This window comes from Stegostoma tigrinum, chromosome 17, assembly GCF_030684315.1.
Source record: "Stegostoma tigrinum isolate sSteTig4 chromosome 17, sSteTig4.hap1, whole genome shotgun sequence".
NCBI lineage: Eukaryota > Metazoa > Chordata > Chondrichthyes > Orectolobiformes > Stegostomatidae > Stegostoma > Stegostoma tigrinum.
Genome location: NC_081370.1, coordinates 6,576,408 through 6,591,848, shown reverse-complemented (window position 1 = coordinate 6,591,848; position 15,441 = coordinate 6,576,408). Strand labels below are relative to the sequence as shown.

Below are 15,441 nucleotides of genomic sequence, written 5' to 3'. Positions count from 1 at the left end.
GCCTGATACAATTTGACTTAGAAGACTGTGGTCATGTATTTTAAAATTGCTAAAGAAACCAGGCCTTAGATAATAACACATAAAAAGATTGAAAGGAAAGGACATTTAGTGTGCAAGTACAAAAGCTATTAAAGATGATAGAGTAAATAGGTAAAACAGCAAAAGGAAAGGGAAAAAATGGTTTAGTCTTGAATTCTTATAAAGCAAAGATAGAAATATTTAACTTCTGAAAGATCATAGTTAACCTGTGTTTCTGTTCATATGTAATTTAGCCATCCCGTCATAGGAAGGATGTAAAAGCAACAAAAGGTGGAGAGATGAAGAGTAATGGTTATGAAGCAAGGAATGGAAAGTTAAGTTATTCTGCTACAAAGTTAAGAAGATCAGGAGGTAATTTGACAAATATCTTGAAGAGAATAAAGACTTCTGACAAAGTGAAAAGCAATCATTAGAAATCCGTCTTAAAGCTAATGAGAAAACTAATAAAGGGGTGAAAGAAAACAAGGTTTCTACAGGCAATGGTTACAGCTGGTCATTCTTTATACTGTGAGCCTTTGCTAATTCTCATTTTCTGAAATAAAAAATACTGATGTTTGCTTGAATAAAAATGACATTAATAATAATGGGGAGTCAGCAGTCAGATGGATTTAGTCTATGCGATTTATAGAGATAAACACCATTGATCACATTGCTAGTTTTCAAGTAACAAGGTTTTGTCATGCTTCTTAATCATTTTCTTCTCCAATGAGATGGAGGGTTTATGAAATCTAGTTGTTATACCTGTGGGTATAAGTGTACTTATCATATTCTCACAAAATTCCCATGAAGGTGTAAGTCTATTTAAAATGAATGGGTAACACCTGCACTAAAATATTGTATGCATTAAAAGCTTAACAACATGTACATAATTTGTCTACTAATTGATGGTGTTTGTTTCGAGACTTTAATCTCCACAGTTTATGTGCTGTTTGAAAAGAGTTCTGCCATTGTTTGGTCAACTGTAGCTTTACTGTATTTGAACAAGACAAAAGCCACATTCCACATTCCCCTGCCTTGTGAGTATCTCTGTTGGAGTTCGACTGATGTAACCCTAAATACCATCCAAAAACAAGAAGAGTCGTCAAGTTAGTGCATTGGCAGTTCTTACTATGCCTGAGAAGAGTTGTGAAGTTGTTTATCGTTGACAATCCTGGTTCAATCATATAAGACAATGATAATAGAATTATTCACAAATTATTGAAATTAACCCTATCAATTAAACCAACATGTTACTCTGACGTTTTGTTCCAGAGGTGGGAGAGAATACGTCTAAACTTTTACACCTTACTGGATTGTGCAGTGTAACTTTGCCATTTTGCTACTTCATTGTTTTGTCTTTTGATGCTTTATGGCAGGGATACGCGGATGCTCAGTACAGGGAGCGGCGAAGGCAGATTGCTGAAATTGCGATAAATTATAAACAGTAAGTACACAGTGACTTCAAAGGGATTTAATGGAGCATAGGGGTCTTCAACCCCTGACAAAAGACCTTGCCTGAACCCTGACAACTTTTCTCATGGCAAGGCCAAAGTCAAGGAGAAAGAGTTGGAAATATTTTCGCGCTACACAGGATGAAGTTGGTGTTATCACCATGCTAAGTTAGAAGCCTCAGTGAAAGGGAAAGGAATGTGAGACATTAGGATGGACAGGGCAGACAAAAAGGGCAACTAGGGGAAGAAAATGACACGGGGGAAGGGTACTGCCATCTAATGGCTTGGTGAGAGGGGTCCAGTAATGAGGTTACCACCCTGCCAAAAAAATAAGATTCCCAGAGCATTTTAGCACCGACTCCACCGCATCCCTAGCGATTGGTGAACTGTAAAATCTAGCCCTGAGTGTCTGTGCTCCTACTTCCCATATTGTGAATTAATTCAGTCTCTTTCATCGATTTGCCTTGCTTACTACAACGATGTCAACTAATGAATGTTAACTGATGCTTTTTTTCACAGTGGCCAACCAATTCCCAGAGTGGAATACACCCCCGAGGAAACAGCAACATGGTCAGTCCACTTCCTCATTTTTTGTTTATTAAAGTTCCTTGGAGAAAGATTCTTATTGGCAACTAAAGAAATGGGCCTGAATACAAAATGGAACAGTCATAAGAAACATTGTAGTCAATAAAAGAACATTTGGCCTAACTAAGCTCATCCATCATGTATCTCACCTCTTTATTTAGCCTGGTTCCCCTGTGCTCCCCTTCCTACAGATTGTTCTGCATTAATATCCTCAATTAAATGATCTACAGGAGGAATTTCACTTCCTTTGAACCTGATATTGCCTATGCATGAGACTTGGAAGGATTTGCTTGTTAATAATTCTAACATTATCCATATTGCTTAAACTCTACTTTCATGAATTGTCCTTGTCCATTGACTTGAGGAACATTAACATGAGGCATGAAGTGACTTCCCACTTTAGGTAACCACTGTGTTGGGAATGCAGTGACCTGGTGGTATTATTGCTGGATTATTAATCCAGAGACCCAGATAATGTCTGAGGGATGCTGCTTGGCCTGCTGTGTTCATCCAGCCTCACATTTTATTATCTTGGAATCTCCAGCATCTGCAGTTCCCATTATCTCTAATGTCTGAGGGACTTGGGTTTGAATCCTGGCCATGGCAGATGGGGGAATTTGAATTCAGTAAATAACGATGACCATGCACCAATTGTTGGGGAAACAAACATCTGGTTCACTAATGTCCTTTAGGGAAGGAAACCACCTTACTTACCTGGTCTGGCCTATATGTGACTCCAGGCTCACAGCAATGTGGTTGACTCTAAGTTGCCCTCTGGGCAATAAATGATGCCTGGTTAGTGATGTTCTCATCCAACGAATAAAACAAAAGCTTTTAAACATATAAAAGTCAGCTGGTATTCAACCAGTCGCAAATATCCCCCTATTCCTGTTGAGAGGCTATTCTTTCAATTTCAAAACATTACATTTTGAAGCTTTTGGTTCGGCTTTCCTTGGGTCCTCCTTCCTTGTAGTTCCCAGTTTTGTGCTCATTAAGGAGCCATTTTGGTTCTAAGAGAGTACAACATCTTTGCTAAAGCCATTAGATTTGTATCAGAAGTCACATGACACCAAGTTATAGTCCAACAGGTTTACTTGAAATCACAAGCTTTTGGAGTACTGCTCCTTTGCCAGGTGACTTCAAAGAAACCTGTTGGACTATAACCTGGTGTCGTGTGACTTCTGGCCTTGTCCATCCCGTACAAAACTGGCACCTCCACATCATCAGATTGTGGTAATTCGCTGCTGTAATATACTGCTGTGTCTACCTGTGACCTGTGGTGTCAGCCTTGGGTCAGTCTGTTGACTTAGGAGGTTATGGTTTCAATTACCAGTCCGGGGACATCAGTGCATCATCGTGGCAGACACTCTGTTGCAGTACAGAGGGATTGCTGCACTATCAGAAGTTCGCTGTTTTAGATTGAGGTGTTAAAAAATAGCACTTGAAGAGGATTTGAGATTTCTCCTAGAGATGTGACCAATATTTATCCATCAAATCAAGTATATCTGTTCATTTCTTTCCCTGCATTTTTTGTGGCATTTTGCTGTGTTTGTTTCTCTATATATCAGCAGTGCTATATTCAATGCGTGCTCCAACACTTTTTAATCAGAGATTTAAAACTGCAGCTAGGCAACACTGCTGATCAGTCACTGGTCAAATATATCACCTGATAAAAAAGAGTTGAGCTTACGTTATCTGGTCTCAGCCAGTGCAGTACAAAATTGACCTCCATACAAATGTAAGTGAAAAGCCTTTGTGTTCTACTGCATTGAAATCTCCAACCAAGAATGCTACTAGCAAATGGACACCTACTGATCTCCAAAGTATTGGAGACCCACATTTGTCGGCTGATGTTGGCAACTCTTGAACATTCAGTTTTTTTTAATGAAAAGCATAAATCTCACAGGGGAGAGCAGCACTCTGGTGTCATATACCTTCTATCTCCATTGGCCCACAGGTTATTTATATTATTTACAGCCATTCAGGGGTTTCCAGGTATCACTGGCCAGGCCAACATTTATTTCCCAGAAGGTGGTTAAGCATTAATCACATTGGTGTGAGTCTGGAACCACTGGAGGCCATGCCAGGTCAGGATGGCAGTTTTCTTCCCTGGAAGACATTAGAGAACCAAATGGGTTTTTCCCCAATCAGCATAATGCCAGATTATTTCATTGAATTCAAATTCCACCCTCTGCTGGGACAGGATTCCCAGAATGTTACCTCACGTTTCTGGTTTGGTTCAACGGTGTGGTGATTGTACCACTAGGTCACCATCTCCCCTACAAGTAACCTTATCTTTATGGTATCCGTACTTCAGCCAGGAGGATAAGGTCAGCAGCAGAGGGTAAATCTGCTAGGCCAGGAGCATAATGAAAAAACTTGGAATGCTCTAATGCTTGCTGAGCTAATTGCACGCATTGTTCATCTCTTTGGCATGTTGCTACCCAGGAGAGAAGTGTTTGTGAATCTAAGAACTTTGTATCCAACGCATGCTTGCGCCGAACACCTGGAGGCCTTCAGACTGCTGGAGAAACAGTGTAATTACAACAAAGACAACATCCCTCAACTTGAAGATGTCTCCTGCTTCTTGAAAGGTTTGCCTTGAGTTACGCTTTAATATCCGACCAAAGATATTTAATATTTTCAACATTTTGCTTGCAATTTGTACATCAGCTTTAAAAGTGGTGAAACGTCCTAAGGTGGTTTGCAGGAGCATTATCAAATTACAAGCAACACTAAAGCCAGCGAAGCAAACATTACGACAGATGACACTTTATCTAAGAAGTATTGTTTGAAGTTGAATCTTAAGGCTGTAGAGACCTGAAAAGGAGATTGAGGAGTTCAGGGTGTTGACGATTGAAAACCTGGGTATCAATGGCGGTCTGAAGTAATTTATGATTGTGATTCATGAATGCTGCAACCTGTCAACTGAAATTCACTGCTCTAATTGTAGGCATCCAGACCTAGGAACATGTGACATTGTAAGAGATATCAATTCATCCTCACTCTTTTAAAGAGTGAAATAAATGATTTTGCAAGAATGTTAATTTCAATTCCTGTGCTGAGAGAGCCTGCAGATACATAGCGCTAGATTTTACAGAATTGTGGCATGCACTCACTGCCACCATTTCTCCCCTCTCCGTCTGAACATGGTAAATCAAACATCAAACAGCCAGTTAAGAACCAAATTAGGAAGTTTGGGCCCAGGGGCTGTCCACACTCAATCAGGTAGCAACTGTGAGACATTAGGTGGGAGAGGAGGGAAGCGACGAACCAGAGGTCAGTCCTGACCACCAATGTGAAGACTGCTGAACGTCCTGATGGAGCCTTTGATGGGCACTTTCATGCAGTCCACTGCATCTTGATAAAAGGGAGGGATGGAGCAGTCAACTAGAAACTGTCGGCCAGTTAGCCTATTTTTCTCGCAGGGCAAGTGTTAGAATTAATTATTAGAAAGATAATAGCTGTATGTTCAGAAAACCTCAAGGTAATTGGAAAGATTCAACACGATTTTGTCAAAGTTAAATCATTTTTAACCAGTTTATTGGATTGTTTGCATTCGTAATTCATGCTGTGGATAAAAGGGAGCCTGTCGGTGCTTGGATTTATAAAAGACATTTTATAAGTTGTCACATCAAAAGTTATTGCAGAAAAGCTCATGGTGCAGTGAGGTAACATGTTATTTTCCATAGAAAGTATACATAAATGGTTCTTTGTTTGACTGACAGAATATGTCATGAAGGATCTTTGCTGGGGCCTCAAGGTTTCACAATTTACATCGATGACTTAGCTCTTGAAAGTAAAGGCGGAGTGATTAAATTCACTGATGTGGTCCTGACTACCAGCGTGGCACAGTGGCTCAGTGGTTAGCACTGCTGCCTCACAGTGCCAAGAACCTGGGTTCAACTCCAACTTTGGCTGACTGTCTGTGTGGAGTTTGCACATTCTCCCCATGTCTGTGTGGGTTTCCTCCCACAGTCCAAAGACGTGCAGGTTAGGTAGATTGGCTGTGCTAAATTGCCTATAGTGTCCAGAGATATGCAAGCTAGGTGGATTAGCCCTGAGGAAATATGGGGTGGGTCTAGGTGGGATGCTCTTCAGAGAGTCAGTGTGCACTCAATGGGCAAAATGACCTGCTTCCATACTGTAGCACTCTACATTCTATGATCTAAGAGCCAACGACAAAGTTGCTGGTTTCATGAGTGGCCCAGAGAGTCTGTCCAACTATGCTTATCTCTTTAGGCTCTATTCTATTTTTATGCCCTACCCCATCTCCCTCCCCTTTTCTGTTCATATAAACTGACGTTTTCCCAGCTACCGTCAGTTCTGAGGAAGGGTCACTGGACCCGAAACGTTAACTCTGTTTTTGCCTTCACAGATGCTGCCAGACCTGCTTAGCTTTTCCAGCAACTTCTGTTTTTGTTCCTGATATGTAGCATCCACAGTTCTTTTGGCTTTTATGAGTGGCCCAGAGTCTGCCACATGGAGTATGGTGTGGGGAAAAAAGTAAAGGAAGAATTAAACAAAAAAAGCAGAGTATTACTTAAATAGAGAACATCTGCAGAGTTGTGAGATGCAGAGGGATTATGATATTCTGATGCATGAGTCACAATAAATGAGCAAGTTTTCTGATGGACAGGCTGGGCTTATTTCCACTAGCAGTTAGAGCAGTGAGGTGTGACTTGATGGAAGTGTATCAGATGCTGATTGGTCTTTTCAGGGTGGATGCAGATAAGATGCTTCCCCTTGTGGGTCAGTCAAGAACTAGGGGCAAGGCATTAAAAGTAGAGGTCAGCCTTTCTGGAGAGAGATGAGGAGAACATTTTTCTCTTTAAGGGTTATACAACTTTGGAATCCAGCAGGTGCTGGAGTTTGGGGGGGTCACTGAATATTGTTTTTACAGACAAAGGTGGATAAATTCTTCTTGTACAGGGGAATCAAAGGTTATTAAGGGTTAGATGTAAATTTGACAAACAAAAACAGATCACCCAGGATCGTATTAAATGGTCGAGCAGGTTTGAGGGGTGGAATGGCCTCCTCCTGCTCCGATTTCATATGATCGGGGATCTAACATTCCATGCAAAGTCTCTGGTTCTTGGCCTGACTTAACTGATCTGTGGAGAGTGGAATGAAGTCATTTGCTCACCTAAGCATTATATATGTCATTACTTCGATGCAGTGGTAAACTGAAGTATGTGATATGCCACAAAGATCTCTGGCTGCTGCCGGGATTAACTCCAATGCATAAGTTTGAGACCACTGATAACATGAGGGCAGTAAACATAGAATGTCCATCTATGTAATTTAGACTCAACTCTCCAGCAAATATTCATAATGGGAGAATACACTGCACTTACCTGGATGGATGCGACTCCAGCAACACTCAAGAAGCTTAACACCATCCAAGACAAAGCAGCCTAATTCACAGGCATGAGAGCCTCAAATATTCACTCCCTCCCCAATGACCTTCAGTAGCATCAGTGTGTATCAACCAAAATATCATCATAGAATCCCTACAGTGTGGCAAACAGTCTCTTCAGCCCAACCAGTCCGCACCAATCCTCAGAACATCCCACCAGACCCAACCCCCTATTCGACATATCCCTAAACACTATGGGCAATTTAGCATGGCTAATCCACCTAGCCTGCACATCTTTGGACTGTGAGAAGAAACCAGAACACCCAGAGGAAACTCACGCAGACACAGGGAGAATGTACAAACTCCGCACGGACAGTCGCCCAAGGGTGGAATCGGACCCATGTGCCTGGTGTTGTGAGGCAGCAGTGTTAACCACTGAGCCACTGTGCTCAAGGAATTCATCAAAGCACCTTCTAAACCTATGACCACAGAAGGTCAAGGGCTGCAGAGATTTGTGAACACCACCACAAGCCATTCACCATCCTGACTTGGAAATAAATTGCCGTTCCTTCACTGTTGTTGTGTCAAAATCCTGCACCGCCCTCCCTCTTGGTTGCATTTACACTGCATGAAGTACAGTAATTCAATTTGGCAGTTCACTACCAATCTCTCAAGACCAACCAGGAATGGGCAATAAACCTTGGCCCAACCAGCGATGCCCACATCCCATGAATGAATGATTAAAAGATAATCAGCTTCATGGAGAGATTCAGTCATTGAAGACAGGAGTGCTCTGAGTTCTATTTCTATATCTAGACGTTTTGTACAAGATTGTATCTGATCCTACCACAGACTGGCTGCTGTAGGTTTCTGTCCTATCCTGGTCCAAGTACAGTAGCAGGTCCATAATCTGCCTGAACTCTAGGGCATACCTATCCCTGGTCACTTGGCCTCCCTGTCTTCCTCTCTTCATTTTCCCCTCCTGAGTGAACATTCTCCATGGGAACAATAGGAGTCTGGTTCCTCTGATGTAGTCTTTACCATCTAGGATATCTCTATCTGTCAACCCTGTCAATGGGGTGGCATGGTGGCTCAGTGGTTCAGTGGTTAACACTGCTGCTTCACAGTACCAGGGACCCGGGTTTGATTCCACCCTCGGGTGACTGTCTGTGTGGAGTTTCTACATTCTCCCCATGTCTGTGTGAGTTTCCTCTGGGTGCTCTGGCTTCATCCCACAGACCAAAGATGTGCAGGTTAGGTGGATTGGCCGTGCTAAATTGTCTGCAGTGTTCAGGGAGGTGTTGATTACGGGAGCATGAGTCTGGGTGGGTGCTCTGAGGTTCAGTGTGAACTTGTTGGGCCAAAGGGCCTGTCCCCACACTGTAGGGATTCTATGATTCCTTCTGTCCTTCACTTTGTCCTTGCTTGATAGGGCCTTCTAAAATGAGAGTCAAGAATGTCCAATAACATCCTTCTGCAGCTATGCCTAGCCCTTGGTCCATCCTGCACTTCTGTTCCACTTGGTATAAATCTCTCCCAATGATTTTTGCACATTAACTACTGAAAACCAGTGTGGGAAACCGAACATTGCAATCAACTGCCTCTTTGACAAGTTCAACAGCTCTTCAATTGTTCCCCTCAAATGGTGCTCACTTACCTTCAGTAATACTCTCATTTTATGCACACACATGGGTTAGGGTTTGACTACAACTTAGGAAATTTGGGGCCATAAAATCCAGCCTATATAGTTATTGGTCTCAGGCAAGAAACAACAAAAGTTCCATATAATATGACGTAAAAATGTCAGACTGGATTTATACTGTTTCCAGCACCTTACTGCAGACTACTTTGATGATAGCAACACAAGACTTTTATGTATAGATCTGTACATAAGTCCAGATCCACCCTGACACCGACCGCGTAGTGTTGGAGCCAGCAACTATTAAGTTAGAAAATAGTAGTATCAGTTTCCTCAAATTAAAATGAAACCAAACAAGCAAGGCTTTTAGAAGTTCCTGGAAGTTGTGCTTTCACACGCCAGCATCAACATTTTTAAAGATCTCAGCCAATGCAATGTTAGGGCTGTTATTATCAACCCTGGACTTGGGTAGGGAAAAGTCTGCAGTTTTCCCATTCCTGATTAATGATAAAATACAAGTTTGCAAGAAATAAGGGCTGACCAGTCCCTCTAGACTGTTCTGCTATCCAATGTGATCATGGCTGATCCTGAACCCCAATTGCATTTCTCTGCTCACTCCAGCTGTGCCTGGATTCCTTGAGAGATCAAACATTTATCAATGTCAGTCTTGAATATAATCAACGACAGAGAATCACAACCTGTCAAGGCAGAGAATTTCAAAGATTCACAACCCTCTAGGTGAAGGAATTTCTCCTCATCTCGATCTGAAATGAACTATTCCATTATCTTGAGGCTGTGACCCTTCCTTTAGCTTCTCAGGCAAAGGGCAAAACCCATTAATTTTCAATTGTGTCAAATCCTTTCAGGGCATGTTTTAATTTTTCATTGTTTAATTTTCTAATTTTTCCAAACTCTAGAGCGAATAAGCCCAATTTACTACATGTCTCATCACAGGTGCTAATTGAGTGAACAATTTGGTCTGCAAAAGAGTGAGGGCTGCATTGAAAGATTATAATGCGGTCAAGACAAATACTCAAATTTAAACTTCCCAGAAGGAAAACAAGAAGCAGTCGTGCTGAACTCGTAGAACCAACCAGTATTTCAAACCTGAAGAGAGCAGGAAATCCTGGAAAAAATGGTTGGAGAGAAATTCCCTCCCAGTTCTGGGCAGACAGCACCAGTAATGTTCCAGAAAATGGGTACAGTTGTGGCTGGTATCTAGCAGGTACCTATGAATATACGAACCAGAGCCAGGCATCCCTGCCCTTTGAGCCTGCCGTGCCGTTCAGTAAGGTCAGGAGCAGGTAGAACACAGCTCTCTGCTTCACCCTCCCTTAAAAAGCTGCAGCATGCTTCCAGCTCAATGTGTGACATACCCTACCTCACCTGGAACCGACTGGCATAAGTCAGGCCCTAACTTGCAAATAGGGCTGTTGTGACATGGATGTTTTGTTTTGGCCTGCTCAGATGTGTTCTGACACATCTCTGGAGCAGGTAGGACTTGAACTCAGGCCTTATGGCCTGGAATAAAGGACTACCATTGTGCAATAAGTCCCTTAGAACTCAACTGTTTTATATAGCAGCTGGTCAGATTATCATAGCCTATCACGATCGAGTGATTTGAGATATTTTCCTAATCAACCTGCTCAGAGATGTTAGGACGCATCATTGGCTTGAGCAGAGGTCTCCTGGTTTGGGGGCAGGGTCACTACCACTGCACAATAAGAGCCTCCAGAACTCAGCTCTTTTTATAACCGAAGGTGTCATCACACACAACCGAGCGGCTTTCCCTCCATCAGATCACCACCATGACCCTTCCTTTTGGTTTTCCTTTCTAAAGACTAGCCACCACCAGTAAAATACCCATGTAAGATCTCAGCTCTTTCTTACAAAAGTCCAATGAGCATCTCGATCAGCTCTAGAGCTAATCTGTATGAGCCTTAATAGGAACTTGCATTTCCAACAGGAAAACTGGAAGGGAGCAATCAGGAGGGAGGCAGTGCTAGAGGTCATGGTCATGATTGGTATGGTGGAGGCCAAACAGTGCTCATTAGCAGCCCCTACATTGAAAGTTCCTCATGCTCCAGCTTCACCTTATGGTAAATATTTTGTAAAAAAGAAAACTTACTTTGCATATACAAAGTTGATAACACTTACTTACGTTGAGTGTCCCACTTCCCTTCTTTTATCCCCAAGTCATAATCAACATTCATTCCTTTCCTGCCATATCAGGGGGGCGATTGTGTGCCTGTGAAATGGGCGCGTGGCATCAAATTTCTAGGCCTCCATATGCCTTACATCAATGTTTATCTATAAAGTCATAAAATCAAAAGTTTAATGTTTGTATAATAAAAAAAAAGAAAACTGCTGCTAATTTTATTACACGTTGATATTCAAAGTAACAGATGTTCCATGTTTGTCTGTGCCAGAACACTCAGGATTTCAGCTGTGGCCTGTTGCTGGGTTACTTTCAGCCCGAGACTTCTTGGCGAGTCTTGCTTTCCGAGTTTTCCAGTGTACACAATATGTAAGACATGCCTCTTCGCCAATGCACACTCCTGAGCCGTAAGTACGTGTTATAAAATAAACGCGAGTGGCAAGATTTAGGAATGAATTGATGAAGATTTGTAACAAAACACAAAAGTGCTGGAAATGCACAGCAAGTCTGTCAACGCTTTGTCATTTAGCTGGAAACCCTCTCCATCTTCCTTACAAATGCTGACTTACCTACTGTGGATTCCAACGTTTTTATGTTCCTGTTTCGGAGTGCCATCTTTTCTTTGCAGAAATTGCGTGAGCTGTGATTGTTTCTTCACATATAAAGCATAAATAAGACACCTAAAATGTCAGGTGTTGGTATTTCTTAAAACCTCACTTTTTGGTAACCTTGAATCAGAATTGCTGAGTTTGTTTTAGACTCATGCGCACATATTTAAAAATGAAGCACAGAAGATAGGGTTGCAAATGGTTTTAATATCCAAGGGCGAGGGAGTGGATACATTAGCCTGGTCACAATGTCTATCCATTGACCTTCACGAACAAATGACTGAGTATTTAATGGGAGAGGATGCCAATTGTTGGACATATTTTCTATGGCACACCTGGGGTAATTTGGCTTTGAATCATAATAGGAAACACATGATATTGGATTCTTGTCAATGCAAACAAACATTGGAAAGGGTGTTTGACAGGCAATGAAGACAATAGTGTTCAGTGATCTAAAACCAAAATGAGGCCCTCCTCAACAACTGTCAGCTCAATGAAGTGCCAAAAAAACAATTGGTTCCTGTGGGGCCCATTTTGCATCCAGCATCACGTTTCTTCAAAAGGGATGAGGAACATAAAGTAGGCCAAAAGAGTAATTTGCAGTTATCCAACAAGAAACAACAACTGGCTTAACAAAACAAAGAACTGCGAATGCTGGAAATCTGAAACAGAAACTGGAATTGCTTGAGAAACACAACAAAAGTTGGTGGCATCAATGGAGGAAGAAAAGAACAGATTTAACATGTTGAGGCCTGTGGCCTGCGCCAACTACTTGTTGGCAGCTGTTTAAATTCTTGTTTCAGGAACTTGGAGCTGGTTGGAATGTACAAGCCAATGGAAGGCATATAATTTTTACGGCAAATTCAATTTTGTAATTCAAGCTTATTAATCCACATATTAAGTAACTGCAGTAAACGGACTTCTGTGGGTAAGATTCTGCTGTAATATCCTCCTTTTACTTTTCCATCTGGTGGTGTCCATTTTGTTACCACTCCAACAGGGTACATGTCCGGGAGGAGAAATATGCACCCGGCAGTCTCAGATACCTCAGATAATAAGGTATTGAGCTGGATGAACACAGCAGGCCAAGCAGCATCAGAAATGTTCTCCATTTCTGAAGAAGGGCCTAGGCCCGAAACATCAGCCTTCCTGCTCCTCTGATGCTGCTTGACCTGCTGTGTTCATCCAGCTCTATACCTTGTTATCTCAGATTCTCCAGCATCTGCAGTTCCTACTATCTCAGTCTCAGATGCCTCTCTGTCTTGCAGGTTCTCCCTTAGCAATCCTGCGCAGCACATCTTCACTAACTCTTCAAGTGATGTTTCGGATATTACTTAGGCAACATGAGTAGATCACATCCAACTGATGTGACCTCTTTGCTATTCTCTTTCACATCTCACTGGTTTAAATTGCTGCATGCAGCCACAGATTCACGGGAATATTGATGGTGCTGGATACCCAGACTATGCAGAGGTGCAGACTACTGCTGGGCTGGTTTAGGATCTTCCAAAATATTCCACCTACCTTGTCTTCTGTTCCTTGTGTATCAGTGGATTCCTGCAGCTCTTGTATTGGATTGGTACAGTGAATTTGCTACTTGGATGAATTTGTTCCTATACAACCCAATACAGGATCTTGGAGTCATTCTAATTTGCTGCTTATTGTGCCTCCCTGCCTTTCAATGCTATTCATCCCCATCTGCCTGTCCTCCAGCTCTTTATCCATGGTTTTATCTAATTTTTTCTGTACTGACCATCATCTTTTCTCCATATTCTTTCCCTGACCCCTTTTGCTCTTTGTCAGCTTTATTTCATCAGCCAGTTTCCACGCTGGGTAAGCGATCCATTTTTCTTTATGAACTTTCCTTCATCACTCTTTTAAACATTTCCCACTGTTCCTTAATGTCTCTTGACCTCGGTGATACATTGACTCTGCGGAGTGTTCCAGCTGGAAATTGTCTAATCTACCCATGTTTTTCCATCGATCACATATGGTTGTTGTCTTTTTCCGCTTTAGGTAAATTCTGCCCAACACAAGGTACTGGTCATAACTGACATTAGCTGCTCAATAGGTTTGGGGATCTTATATGTCTATGTGCTACTGACGCGGAAACACTGGCAGACTGTTTGGACATTCCAGGTCTGAAGATTGGGCTAGTCAGGAATAAGACATTACTTTCAACTTTCATCCAATTCCATGACATGTACATCATTTGATATGCCATCTTCTTTGCCAAGGCTTGTCAGTTTGGCCACTTCCTGCAGTTTCTGGAAAAGTGATAGGTTCTTACAGGGTGAGGATACTAGCCTCAAGTCTAATCCTCCTTCTTTAGCAAACATACTTGAGACGATTGAATTCTGCGGACTATGCTTCTCATCGTTCCTCATTGCTCTGCATAATGGTCCTAAAAGATTGCTCTGTGGATGCTGCGTCAACTCAAGGATCCGTTGAGTTGTTGGAAGCAACTTTTTCAGACGGTCGAGATCTGAGAAAATCTGTAGTAATTAAAACACTTCACCAAAGCAGAATAATGTGAGAACAAATGAGGGAATCTTTATAGTCGCTCTCACAGCGATAAGAATCAATAAAAGAGTGAAAGTTTGGTTAATGCCTGAATGAGAATGTTTCACCAATGAACGGAGATGGCATGAATGGGATGAAGATTGTTGTCAGCTTGGCAATGGGATTGGGAGTTAAATGCAGCCTAGCTATACCAAAAGGCATGGAGATATTTTCTATTCAACTTGTTCAAGGACATTATTTCACATGTCTGGAAAAGGTAGGACCTAAACCTGGACCTCCTGGCTCAAGGGTAACAACACTACCACTAGACCACAACAGCCTCCCAAATGGCATGTAAGGAAGTGTGGTCAACAACAACCAGTTGGGCTGGTAACGCTGGTGAACTGGGATTGAGAGAAAGCAAACAGATCATTTTTGCAATGTCACGTTGATGAACTGCATGTGGAAATTGGTGGAGCTGAAGGATATTCGAGTGGTTTGCTTCACAGGGACCTTTTGGTAGCATTACTAAGGACACATTTCCTAACTTGGAACAGCAAGAAATCCTGTAGTATACCAGAGTCCGAGAATCTAAGCATTCCGTGTTTGTTTGGCGTTTTCTAGATTAGTTATGCTTGCTCTCTTCAAGGTTAGGGAGCCTAAGGACACAATGAGTAAGACAGGATTAATGACTCTTAACACTATATAACCAATAACAGGCTTTTGGTAGTCATCGTACCTGCCCATTACTAATGATTAAGCTCAACATCCTGTGCACTCCATGAGTCCTTTGGCCTAATACAGACACTCAGTCAATGTGAATGACTGTTAATTTCACAGCTTCTTGACTTTTCTTCATTATTCTGTTATGTCTTTGTTTTCTTCATCTTTCATTGTAAAAAGAACAGGATGGTCTGATAAGGACTTCTTCTGCTCAATTTGACCAACACAACTAGCAGCTGAGCTAACTCATGCATTATCAGCTGCTGGAGGATGCAATAATGGAACCAGGAAAAATAAACTGAAGACTCCTGTTGTTTTTTTGCACAGTCATCAGAATGGTCTTGCATATCAACAATGAAGATTCTGACATTATAGTTTCCATGATAAACATATAGTTT

At 41.9% G+C, this 15,441-nt stretch overlaps 1 protein-coding gene across 4 annotated transcripts in view; it reads left to right on the top strand.

The window, feature by feature from the left end:
- th (tyrosine hydroxylase) overlaps positions 1–15,441 on the top strand; it is a 63,190-nt gene that overhangs the window by 36,225 nt on the left and 11,524 nt on the right. For all 4 annotated transcript variants that reach the window (XM_048545544.2, XM_048545543.2, XM_048545542.2 and 1 more), the window contains 4 exons: positions 1,395–1,462; positions 1,989–2,039; positions 4,503–4,648; positions 11,482–11,617. In XM_048545544.2, coding sequence (XP_048401501.1) covers positions 1,395–1,462; positions 1,989–2,039; positions 4,503–4,648; positions 11,482–11,617 — 401 coding nt within the window. The remainder of the gene's footprint in view (positions 1–1,394; positions 1,463–1,988; positions 2,040–4,502; positions 4,649–11,481; positions 11,618–15,441) is intronic.